Raw genomic sequence first — 11,724 nt, 5'->3', positions numbered from 1 at the left:
GTCTAGTCTGAGCACTGAGACTAATTGCGAAGCAGGGGGGTCTAGTCTGAGCATTGAGACTATGCATGTCTGTTAATTAAGTTCTATCGTCTAAAGAGGGGGTGAAAATTCTGATTTTATCTGACAGGGTGACCCGTGCCCCATAGCCCCGGAACAGGGATCTAGTCTGAGCACTGAGACTAGACGGAACGCGGACTTTGAGTTTTTTTTTTTTTTTTGAATTTTCGGTGATAACCCCGGGTTTAACCGTGGCTCATGCTGTAGAATTATCATTAAAATGTCTGTCAACAAACATGCTTGAGACAACAAATCTTTTTTTTTTTTTACGTATTGTCTCTACTTTCAAAATCACCAGTCAACTCCACACGATTAGGCTTGTTTCTCCGTTGCCCACCAAGAGAAACTTGTTCACTCCAGTCCGACACCGGAGCGCGTACGGCCACCGGCGCAGTTCCGTGGCCCAGATTGCAAGCAAGAGAACATACTCAACCATGGCCCAGACAGCGGATGTCGACAAGGTCGCACGGCTCCTGACAGAGTCCCAGCTCGGCGGCGGCAACGCCAAGATCGACCCTGGCCAGTTTTCCCGCGTGGACCGAGACGCCGCCTACAGGATCATGGCTGCGGTGCAAAAGGCCTTGGGAGAGGAGACGGGAATGTACAAGACGGCCATCCTCCCGGACGGCGTCGGGGTCGCGGCACCAATCTACAGCTCCCGCATCGGTCAGAGCCCGGGCTTTGCCTTTCCGGGCGACAAGCTCAACATCAAAGGCGTCGAGTTCGAGGTTGGAGTCAAACTGGCCAAGGACATCCCTGCGGACGCAGACAAGACGACCATCGCCGCCGCCGTCGACCACTACTACCTCGGCGTCGAGATCGTCGGGACGCGCATCGCCTCCACGGCCGAGGTTCCCCGGGCTCCCCCGCCGTATGGCCTTGCCGACAACCTGTCGGGGTTGGGATATGTCTTCGGTCGAGTCTACGACAGGGAGCCTCCCGTAGACGGCGTACCTGTATCGTTTGAGGTTGACGGCAGAGTCGTCGACAGCAGGCCGGCTAAATGCCCGTTTGAGGGCGGGATGCTCGCCACTCTGGTGGCTTACGCAAAATCCCAACAGCCGCATCTTCCACTTAAGGCCGGCATGTTCGTCACGCTTGGGTCTGTGAACGGCTGCATACCTCTCCCACAGGGCACCAAGGGACGGGTAGTTGGTAGGCTGGGCGATGAGACCCCGGTTGAGTTCGTAATTCAATGACAGAATATGAACATGCATAGGCTCTCTAATATATTATATCCGGATGAATTACCCACTTGGACAAGACTAGCAGAGATGTGATGGTGGTTTTTTTTTTTTTTTTTTTTTTTTTTTTTTTTGGGCAAATATACATGGTGCCAGCATCTATGGATTCAGTTGTTTTCATGTCAACACTTTGTTGGATTGTTCAAAGAGTAGATGATAGTGGGAACCTCAACCTGCTATCCCAAGGCTATATCAGAAGCCAAAACTTGCGTTTGGAGAAACAAATGATCACTCGGCACTCTACCTGTTGCAGAGATATGCCTCATTATCCTCATAACATGTGCCTATTTTTCATTCCTGCTTCCGAGATGAGTAGATAAGACAAAGAATAATGTGTGACTATGGCGAATACAAAGACAACCAACCGTCAATATAAAGCAAAAGTACAATAGAGATGCTCAGTATCAGAAAGGAAAAGAAATTTCAATCTAATCAAATGTTCCAAGTAGCAAAATCAAATGCTCAAATCCACAAGACCGAATCATACCGAGAAGCCCTTCCTTTCACTGAATTAAACACTTTTGTTTCCAACCAATCAACCCAGGCACCAGGTAATCTTCTCCGCCGCAGTTTCTTTTCAGGCCACCCAAGTCTCTTGTCTTGCTTGCAAGCCTGCTTCCCCTCGAAAAAAAAAGTGGCGTTTGTGAAAATTTGCCGACCTGCACATGGTGTGCGTCCAGCCACAAAACGGCCACAGATGGACGTACTCTCCCTTTCAAGCTGCATCGACATGGGCAAAAAATCTCCACATGTATGCACGTGAAAGGAAACCATCCAAGCTCTTGTCTTCTAGGTTGTTCTTTCCACTATACCGAGTTTCACACAAATCTGCAAAATACTTCTCGACTGCTTGTGGGCTCATGACATTGTTGTGATGGCTACTCCCGAGCCAGTTGCTGACACTGGAAGGTGCCTGCGTGTTTGCCGATACAGCGACTGAGTGTTCCTTGATACGACCTGGCTAGAGTTCTCGAGAAGACGAAAACATGGATTCTTATCTGGCAATAAAATGCGCCGAAAGCGTGCGCTCTCTGAGGGCATTGGTGAAGCCTATTCAAAGCCAGAATAAGTAATATTTCAACGATAGAGAGAAATGGCTATGCCGCGGATCTGTAAATCACTTCTCTACAAGTAGTTCAGAACTTCAGGCTGGGATGGCCGCTGCTGTCGCCGACACCGTCGAGCTGACGGCCGAGATCACGGCCAAAACCAAGGCCAAGGTTTGCGTCCACAAAGACACTAGATACCGCTCGCGCAAGGGCATTCGAGAGCTTGGAAAAAGATTGAGAAGAGAGATCTTGCTCCTTGGCACTTGGCATCCGTCTGGACGTGGGAGGTATCATCAGCAGAGCACGTATGAGGGCAACAGCTAGGCCCGTATCCATGTGGAGGACTAGCGTAAATCTGGCATTTATTCATATGAGTCTCGTTTGCAGTTAGGTACTCTGGAGTGTAGGAGGTCTGCCTAGGGATACCACCATCTGTCAAGTTTTCGCGCCGCATATCAATGTCACTTTTGAATTGCACCCCACCGATCAGAACCCCGCCAGACCTCTATTGCCTCTCAAATAGTGATGGCCTGCGGGTTCCAAAACACCTGACTGGGGTCCACAGCTCTCTTGATCGACTGAAGCTTGGCGTACGTCTCCTTCCCGTAGTAGAGATCGTGAGCCTGATCAGCCGAGAGCGTGGGGTCGACGTAGTTGAGGTACGCCCCGAACCCAGCAGTGCTCCTAAGCTGCAGGGCCGAGTTGAGCGCGGACAGGTACGTCTGCACCGTGCCGAGAGGGAACGGGTTCGTGTCTTGGCTGGCGAAGCCGTAGTTTTGGATGACCCACAGCGCGGACCGGTCAGAGTAGGACGAGCTCGCGGCCGACACGGCATTGATCTGCGAGTCGGGGCCGCCGTACAGGTTGAAAATCGTGTACCAAGACGCCCCTGCCGCGGCGGACTTGTCCTTGATGGTTTGAAAGAACGAGTTCATAGCCTCGGTTGTGATGGGCGACGACTCGGGCACGACAAGCGACTTGGCCAGGAAGTTGTCGTGCTCGTCATAGGCGCCTGTCTGTGTCGACTCGACGATGCTAGTCTTGCCCGAAAGCATCGTGAGGCTCTCGATCCAGCTGACGGACTTGGCGCTCTGCGAGGCCGGCGTGGGCATGCCGCGGAGGAGCTCGGGCTTGATCTTGCTGTTAAAGTCGGCCAGGCTGCCAAAGTAGGTGCCGCTAAAGCTAAAGGTCTCACCGTCCAGATAGACTCCCATTCCGATCTTGCGGTTGATGACCGTGGCGTTGCGAGCAAAGTCTTGGATGCGCAGCATGGTTTTGGCGCCGACCGAGGGGTTGCCGAACTGGTTCGCAAAACCAAACGCCCAGTTGACCACATTTGTAGGGGCGGCCTCGGTCCTGAGGTAGAAAGTCGTTATGATGCCAAACGACTCGGCGGCGCCACGCATGGCATAAAAGAGGTCGGCGTTCTGTGTCGCACTAGCCATGACAACCTTGCCGTCTGCGGTAACGACCTCGAGCTGGGTGATGTGATCCAGCGCGAGACCCCACGCCCGCGAGCTGTAACCAAAGCCGCCATGAGTAAAGTGACCGCCGATCCCAACGCCGGGGCAGGTACCGTGAGATACGGCACGCTTGCCCTGGCTGTACAGCGTGTTGGCCAGGTTCCCCAGCCTCACGCCACCGCCCACCTTGGCAACGTTTTTGGAATCGACGGAAATGGTCTGCATTCCTTGTAAATCCACCATCATTGATCCATCCTGACCACCAAGCCCAAAGGCGGCATACGAATGGCCACCACTCCTGGCCTGGACCTTGATCTTGGCATCTCTGGCACAATTGACTGCAGTTTGAACATGCTGAACTGTGGTGGCGAGGACGATGACTGCCGGCTTGAAGGGAAGGCGAATATTGTACGGCTTGGCAAGCTTGTTGTAGTCGGAAGAACCTGGATAGATGGCGGGCACGTTTGCTGCTGAGAGACAAGCGGCAAGCTGGGTTGGAGTCGAAGTCGGGGTGGGTGTCGAGGTGCTGTCGGGCAATTTGTCAGTCGAGCTGGTTGAAACGGGTTTGAGTGATGCGGATGATGTGAGAGAAGGAGGTTGCGTGAGTTTGTGATTGAGATCTGCGTATTCAATCCTTGTACTGTTGGATGGAGATACAGATACTTCATTAAAGACGGGTTCCATCGCACTCGCGAAGAAGTCGAGGTATCAGCGTCGAATATCCCAAGTAATCCAAGTATGGGGCTTGATCGCCAGTGGTATACCGCTCGAATAAACCAGATCTCCACCAGTCGATTGGGACGCGAGTGTGGGAAGTTTGATGGAGGGTTTTGGTGAAACATCCAGAGATGATTGACCAAACAAGCAAACAAGCAGGCCAAGAGTCACACAGATGTGGAGTCATTGACGTCCCGTGATGCTTGTTCTCATATCGCCTGTCATTATATCAAGATCATCAAGCAAAAAAAGTTTGTCTTACCCAGTAGGAGTAGAAGTTCCAGACGGCTGGCTAGAACCACAATTGCCGAATCCAGCTTGGCAGCCCTGACCGCAATAGGCGTCATCCTAAGAAACGTCAGATCTAGGTCAGTTGGCCGTCTTCACTTACACCTCCACACCAGCCACTTTGGCTGCAGCAGTTGCCAAAAACCGACCCAGCACACGTAGAGCCAGTGTTGCCACCACATGCACCATCGGAGGAGGCCTTCAGGACCGGTGCAGGCTGGCTGCCACCACCGCCGCCGCCGCCCGAGGAGCAGGAGCCGAAACCAGCCTGGCAGCCTCCACTGCAGTGGGCATCGGTGCTTCCACAGTAACCGTACTGAGAGCAGCAGTTGCCAAAAGTAGAGCCGGCGCAGGTAGAGCCGGTGCTGCCTCCGCAGGTGCCATCGGAGGATGCCTTCAGGACAGGTGTAGGCTGAGGCTGACCGCCGCCGCCGCTAGAAGAGCAGGAGCCGAAACCGGCTTGACATCCTCCACTACAGTGGTCCGTCGTGCTGCCGCAATATCCATACTGAGAACAGCAGTTGCCGAAAACGGATCCAAGGCACGTCTTGTCTGTGTTTCCGCCGCAGGTCGCATCGGTGCTAACGCTGAGACCCAGGCCGGAGCCGGTCAATGTCAGCAGCACAAAGGCAGCTGCAAAGAAGTTGCGCATTTTTGAAAACGAAAAGAAAAAAAAAAAAAAAAAAAAAAAAACGAATGACGACTGATGAGCGAGTGACTGGGAGGAAATATGCCTCCGGGATAATAAAGAGAAAGTTAAAAACGAACGACGAAGTGCCACCAAAAAGTGGATTTACGAAAGTGAAGAGCGAACGTAGGCCCACCAAAGTGGGTGTTGGAAGTGAGTGTGAGATGCCGCAGATGTCTTCTGGACCAAACACCCCAACCCATAAAGGGTGCAGACAAGGGTTTGCTTATAAGCCCAATGGCACGACTAACAAATACTTTCCCCTGACTTGGCAGCCCGTAAAGTTTAGTCAGTGCTCACCGGTCAGACCAGTTTCTGGAAAAGCTAGGAGTTCACGACAGGGCAACCAAGGCACAGACCGTCCCCTGAAATAGACGGAGCTAGGGAACGGTAATATACCAAGCTGCCCTACGAGGACACGAAGGCTTTTAGCCCATCATTTCCGGAGCTAGTACCAGACGGTCTCGTCAACCCCTTTCGATTCTTTAATGAAAATGAAGCACTAGGCAGTATGAGGTGCCATTAGTGCTGCGTATTGAAACTAATCGTATGCGGCTGAGTTTGTGAGTATGTTTTCTCTTTCTTTCAGCCTGGATCGAAAATTTTCTTCGTAGCCTTACCGGCAGTCGAGTCATTCCACTCGTAAATTGACGTGTCGAACACCACGTCATCTTCTTTGTTGGTCTGCGATTGTGCTGGGGACCTCCTTGAGTCCATGATACGCCGATCTTCTAGATAACATCCAAGGAACGGACATCGACCATTCGACACTTGTCGCCAGACTTGGTCAGGCACACCGAAGAACGCCGCGGTGACATGCCAATTCTGTACCGCAAATCGTGCGGCTCATCAGTATCAAACGGGGAACATGAAACCCGGTATCAAAATAATAATTGGTATTTCCGCGATATTAAAGTCGTCTCCAATTGCATCTTTCGTCAGCAACTAGACAGAGCGGGAGAGGCGAGTGCGGGACCTGGAGTACTCAGATGAGCGCACCAAATAAGGTTCACACGGGATCCGATGCAGTCAATAAAAAAAAAAGGTAAGTAAGCAAGCCACCAATCGAAGATGTTTGCGGGGTTCGCCTTACGGGCTGACTGCCCCTCTTCCGATTTGCCGTGCCACCTTTCAAAGGCTGCGACATTTTGTTGGGCTCATGGAGGGATGTCGTGAGAAGGCGATAGTATCTAGGCAGAATCGCCTGTTTAGCGTGGTGCTTGCAAATCTCCGGCATTGACGACGTTATCGATGTCGGTCTTTCACGCCCGTCTCCCGCCGAGGCAGTTGAGATTGCTGAGTATGCCTGGACCACGCATGCGAAACAATCCGGACATCTCGGTGAGCAGGTAGCTTTCCTGCTTGATTGCTGGTGATGGTGATTGTCAGCCCGGCCATCCTCCCATGAATGTGCAAAGAGCGAATGATGCAGAGAAGGGAAGAAAAAAAAAAAGAAAAAAAAAAAGAATTACCACAGCATGGTCAGCCTTTCCAGACGATTGACTACATCCAAGACGTCAACCATCTGCCAATACCGAAACTGTGGGGGAAAACAACGTCTTGGGCATTATTGAACACGGTGCTCTTGCGTTGCAAGCTCAATAGATGCATGAGCAGCGCAATATCTGTCGCATTATTTGATCTGCGTCATGCAGTACCATGGCAATGAATCACTCTTGGAACTTGGAAGAATTGTAATTGCGCAAGCAATTTTTGCGTGGTGTTGGCTGGGATTTTTTTCCAAGTTTTGCAAGCAAACAATCGGAATGCGCCGGAGGGTACGGAAAAGGATGACACGGGGCTATATATTAATGTCTTGATTTCGGCGGAGCGGCTCATCTCACACATCGGGTCCGGAGCTTGTTCGTGCATGAACTGGGTGGGCATGGGCGACGACCTCGCGGTTAGGAGGACCGCTCGCAACTCTGTCGCCATATTGACTAGTCTAATGACTCTCGCAATCGGATTGAAAATGCTTGTTTGTTAGCACTGTCTAAAATGCTGCAAATCTGCTATTTTTAATGCAAAACTGAATAAGTAGCACCCCGTCTCATCCCATCCAAATGCTGGCTCATCACCTCATATTTCTGAGCAGGTATCTTAATCCGGCCCATGCTTCCTCGCCGCTCGGCACAATCTGTTCCTTTGGCAAGATGAAACCATTGTCGCCAGTGTCCCTCAACTCTGTGGTAAAGACGTAATCGGCCCCTATCACGTCGTTGACATAGTCCACGCTGCTGCCCGTCGCCTGATATATGGTTTTGCAGATCGGCCCATACTTAAAAGACACACCATGCACATCCTTGATCGCGGCGACTGCACCCCTGGCTAGTGACTGTAGTTCTGTATCTCTAGCTGCCACGGCATCGCATGAATAGCCGTATGGAGTCATAAAGAGCTGCGAGTAGCTGTGGACGTCGATAAAGAGCTTTACTCCTTGGCGTTGCTTGGTTTCCTTCAACCAGTTGGCCAGCACAACCGTCTCGGGGGCGTCGGCCGCTTGTCTGCCCTTGAAGTCTTGGGCACACGGATCAGTGGATGCTCCTCCCCTCACATCCCACTTGAAGGCCCAGTTGCGGTTGATGTCGTGACCCAGACAACGACTACCCTGGGTCGTCTGCCTGTTCTTGCGCCACATGCGATCTGTTGTCTGGGTGTAGATGAACCCATCGGGATTGACGACAGGGAAGATGTAAAAGTCGTATTTCTCGAGGAATGAGCGCGTCTCATTATCCTGAGAAGTCAGCAGCGTGTAGGCGTGGTATTCAACAACCATTGTGGTGATCCACTCGCGTGCATGTACGGTGCCGTGCAAGACGACAGCCGGCTTGGCTGCATCGCGACCGCCGCTGCCAAACAGGTGGATACCCGTGATGTTGTTGCCCTGGAGTGACTGGCCAGCTACGACAACTTCAGCATTGTTGGGAAAGTTGGCTTGAAGGTCGCCTATGAACTTGAGGTGATCCGCGTATGAGTGGTAGTCGTCGAACCAGCTGCTGTTGGCAGAGCCCGCTGTAGGTAGGGTAGTCGAGTCAGTACATGCTGGTGGGTGGCGATCAATAGCTAGCTAAAAGCTTACCGGCGTAGGTCTGGAAAGAAGACTCGTTTGCGATTGACTCGCCCAGGTTGGAATGCATAGTAATTGCTTGCATGCCCTCGATCTCCTTCTGGAAGCTGTCGACTTGGCTTGGCGGGACGACAATGTCTGCCATGGCGTTGGCCCTTGGGGCCCCCTTCCATGTCTGCAGAGCAAGGCGGTTTACTATGCCGTTCACCTTGTCCACATTGTCGCCCACAGAAACTCGAAAGACCTTGTAGCCATCGTAAGAAACCGACTGGGGCGCAACGGCAGCAGAGTTGACTGGGAGAGCAGACAACAAGGCCAAAGCGCCCAAGGAGAGTGCAGACAGCGTCATCTTGGGAAATTACCGTACCAAGTATTTGGTGGTTTTAGGTGCAACTTTGACGCGAAAAGAGGCCGCACAAAGTAAAGATAGCTCGAGGTTGGAAAAGGGTGCAGCCAGCTTCTACCCCGGGCGCGGGAGTCTGTGGTTAAAAAGGAGAGAACCAAGGGAAGGGGAAGTGGCAACAGGAGCGAGGAAAAGGAAGGACAGATAGATAAAACAAAATCGCCAGGTCTGGTTGAGACGACATGATTGGGACGACAAGCACACCTATTCGGGAAGGAGCTATATGACCCGGCGATCCCAGTTCACCTCGAATTACTTATTCCCTTACGTTGTACAGTAGGTATACTCTTCCGCTTCGGGTAGGTGCTCATCAGGTACATTGAAAGTGGATGCGCGAAAAGGCGAAGCTTTGTGCGTCCGGGATTATGCGTCTCCCCTAAATTGCCGAGGCGTGACAATTCAATTCTCACTGACTGAAAGCTGTCGGGGTCCTATCGTCCGAGCAATCTACCTTAATCAGTTAGCCAAAGCCCGACCGCACCGTCAGCGCATGCGCATCCGCAATGGACACCTTCCTACCTTGCAAGGTATAGGAATCCAGTCTCGCTGCATCCTCCATCAGCTGCCTGTCATGGAAGTTGGGGCGCCGTTGCATGAAGTTGCAATCGATTGCCAAGAACGAATCAACGGCAGATGGCGGAAGCCAAGTCTTTGCAAACGACATGCCGGACGGCATTGGTTGATCTGCGGATCCATTCCATTACCTATGCTAGTACGAGCCAGCCCACCCCGCACCCAGCCTCTTTTTTACCAAGTGGATGACGCAAGTTTCTGAGGTCCATGAGAAACGAGACAAGCGATTTTAGACAGTTTTCACCTGCCTACATTATCTTGCCGACCTTCCTTCAGTATCAACCACCTAAAATAAATTCTTAGAGGCGCGCAAGAGCTTGAAATGCAGACTCACCACTGGATCGCACAGACAAAAGGCCTCACTAAGCTCGCGCAAGAGACTACGCACGCCTGCGATGCGGTGACATGCCGTCAATTCGCACATCGTCCAAATGCTGCTTTGACGAAGTGCTGAGTTGCAGGCTTACGTTAAACCGTGCCAGCACAGGCCTCCGGGCGGGCTTGGTGATTTTATAATATTATTGCAGCATCACATACGTCCACGGTGAAATATCGAATTGGATGTCAAGAACAACGGGTTTTGAACTGACTCTTGCCTAGCTTGTTACTCAAGAACGAGTCTAGTCTAGTCTGGACCCCATAACATGGATGTTGATAGCATTTATAGCTCAACAGTATCGCAGTATGAGTTGATGAAAGCACCTCTGTCGCCCTGAATGTTCGCCTTATCAACCAGATTCCGAATGTTCTTTTCTTCTTCGGCTGTGAGCTTCACGTAAGCAGCAGCCGTATTCTCTTCCAAGAACTTGATCTTCTTGGTCCCCGGGATCGGGATGATTTCGTCACCTTGGGCGAGCAGCCAGGCCAGCACAAGCTGACCAGGAGTGCAGCCCTTTTGCTTTGCAATCGTCTCAAACTCGGCCACAAGCTCCAGGTTCTTGGGGAAGTTTTCTTCACTGTAGCGGGGGAGCAACAGGCGGCAGTCTGTAGGGTCACTGAAGTCCGCACGCGACTTGACGGCGCCTGTCAACAGACCACGGCTGAAGGGCGAGTAGGCAACGACCGCGACACCAAGTTCACGACAGGTTTTGAGGAGGTTGGTGCCCTCCTCTCCTTCTATGGCCAGGTCCCACGGGTTGTACTCGACCTGGACTGCAGCGATGGGGTGGACCTTGTAGGCGCGGCGAAGTGAAGTGGACGAGCACTCAGACAAGCCCAGGTGTTTGACCTTGCCCTCCTTGACCAGCTCTGCCATGGCCTCGACGGTCTTTTCAATGGGAACGGACTCTTGCAGCCGATGTAGATAGTACAAGTCGACATAGTCAACCCCAAGACGCTCGAAACTACGCCGAGAAGCTTGGCGGCAGTATTCGGGCGAGCTATCCGCGGTGAGCTCCGTTATGGACCCCTGAATTCCAAACTTGGTGGCGAGAAAGATGTCCTTGCGTCTTTCTGGATGCAGTTTGAACCATTTGCCAACCAAGTCTTCCGAGTCGCCATAAAGGTCGGCTGTGTCCCAGTTGGTGGCGCCAATCTCCCAAGCACGATCAAGCACTTTGAGGCGCTCTTCATCCGTTCTGCATGAAAGCGTCGTCAGAAGAGCTGCGGGAAGACGGAAGGGTTATAGTGACTAGAGGAGGATGAATGAATGCAACGCCTACCCGACAGCGCCGTAACCCATACTAAGACCCATCAAGCCGAAGCCGATGCATGCGACCTCGGGTCCGTCCTTGCCCATACGGCGGGTGGGGATTCGAGCCGGTGGTGCCATTGCTTCTGTGTTCACAGCTTGTAGTCGGTGATCGATTTGGTTGTGTTGTTGCGATGTCACTATGTGAAGAGGCAGATTCTAGTCTAGTCTAGATCTAGTCCCAAGGTATGTTGGTAAAATAAAAGCCAAGAAGACGCGTTTCTGTGGTTGACGACGCCTGCTGTATATATATATATCTCTCTCGGGCCTTGGGTTTAGTGAGCGAACTCCGTTCACGGTTTTTCGGACCCATTATTGAGACCGTCAGTCAGTCAAACCGGAGGGGGTCGTGTATGTGTATGAGGGGCCCACAACGCACAGCCCCCCATTATATTCTTCACAAGCAAATGCAGTGCGGGGTCTTACTGCCAAGAACTTGTAGGCTCACTCAATAAAGCTAGCCAGCCCACAGCGGTAAGTTTTGT

The 11,724-nt window shown here is 52.1% G+C and overlaps 4 protein-coding genes across 4 annotated transcripts; 1 reads left to right on the top strand and 3 right to left on the bottom strand.

Annotated features, from left to right (window-relative positions):
• Positions 1–491: 491 nt before the first annotated feature.
• Positions 492–1,256, top strand: PpBr36_10130 (uncharacterized protein; the record flags this gene model as incomplete). Its single annotated transcript, XM_029897244.1, has 1 exon — positions 492–1,256. The coding sequence occupies one exon, from the start codon at positions 492–494 to the stop codon at positions 1,254–1,256; it is 765 nt and encodes a 254-aa protein (XP_029744441.1).
• Positions 1,257–2,865: 1,609 nt separating this feature from the next.
• On the bottom strand, positions 2,866–5,470 carry PpBr36_10129 (uncharacterized protein; the record flags this gene model as incomplete). The annotated part of the gene is made up of 3 exons (XM_029897243.1): positions 2,866–4,433; positions 4,793–4,878; positions 4,968–5,470. 3 exons carry the CDS (start codon positions 5,468–5,470, stop codon positions 2,866–2,868), a joined length of 2,157 nt encoding a protein of 718 aa, XP_029744198.1.
• A 2,110-nt stretch (positions 5,471–7,580) lies between these two features.
• PpBr36_10128 (uncharacterized protein) lies at positions 7,581–8,922 on the bottom strand (the record flags this gene model as incomplete). The annotated part of the gene is made up of 2 exons (XM_029897242.1): positions 7,581–8,518; positions 8,586–8,922. The coding sequence occupies 2 exons, from the start codon at positions 8,920–8,922 to the stop codon at positions 7,581–7,583; spliced, it is 1,275 nt and encodes a 424-aa protein (XP_029744350.1).
• Positions 8,923–10,210: 1,288 nt separating this feature from the next.
• On the bottom strand, positions 10,211–11,320 carry PpBr36_10127 (uncharacterized protein; the record flags this gene model as incomplete). The annotated part of the gene is made up of 2 exons (XM_029897241.1): positions 10,211–11,126; positions 11,211–11,320. 2 exons carry the CDS (start codon positions 11,318–11,320, stop codon positions 10,211–10,213), a joined length of 1,026 nt encoding a protein of 341 aa, XP_029744349.1.
• Between the last annotated feature and the right edge of the window lie 404 nt (positions 11,321–11,724).

This window comes from Pyricularia pennisetigena, assembly GCF_004337985.1.
Source record: "Pyricularia pennisetigena strain Br36 chromosome 4 map unlocalized Pyricularia_pennisetigena_Br36_Scf_9, whole genome shotgun sequence".
In the NCBI taxonomy this organism is placed as follows: Eukaryota; Fungi; Ascomycota; class Sordariomycetes; order Magnaporthales; family Pyriculariaceae; genus Pyricularia; species Pyricularia pennisetigena.
This window is presented reverse-complemented; position numbering and strand designations above follow the sequence as displayed.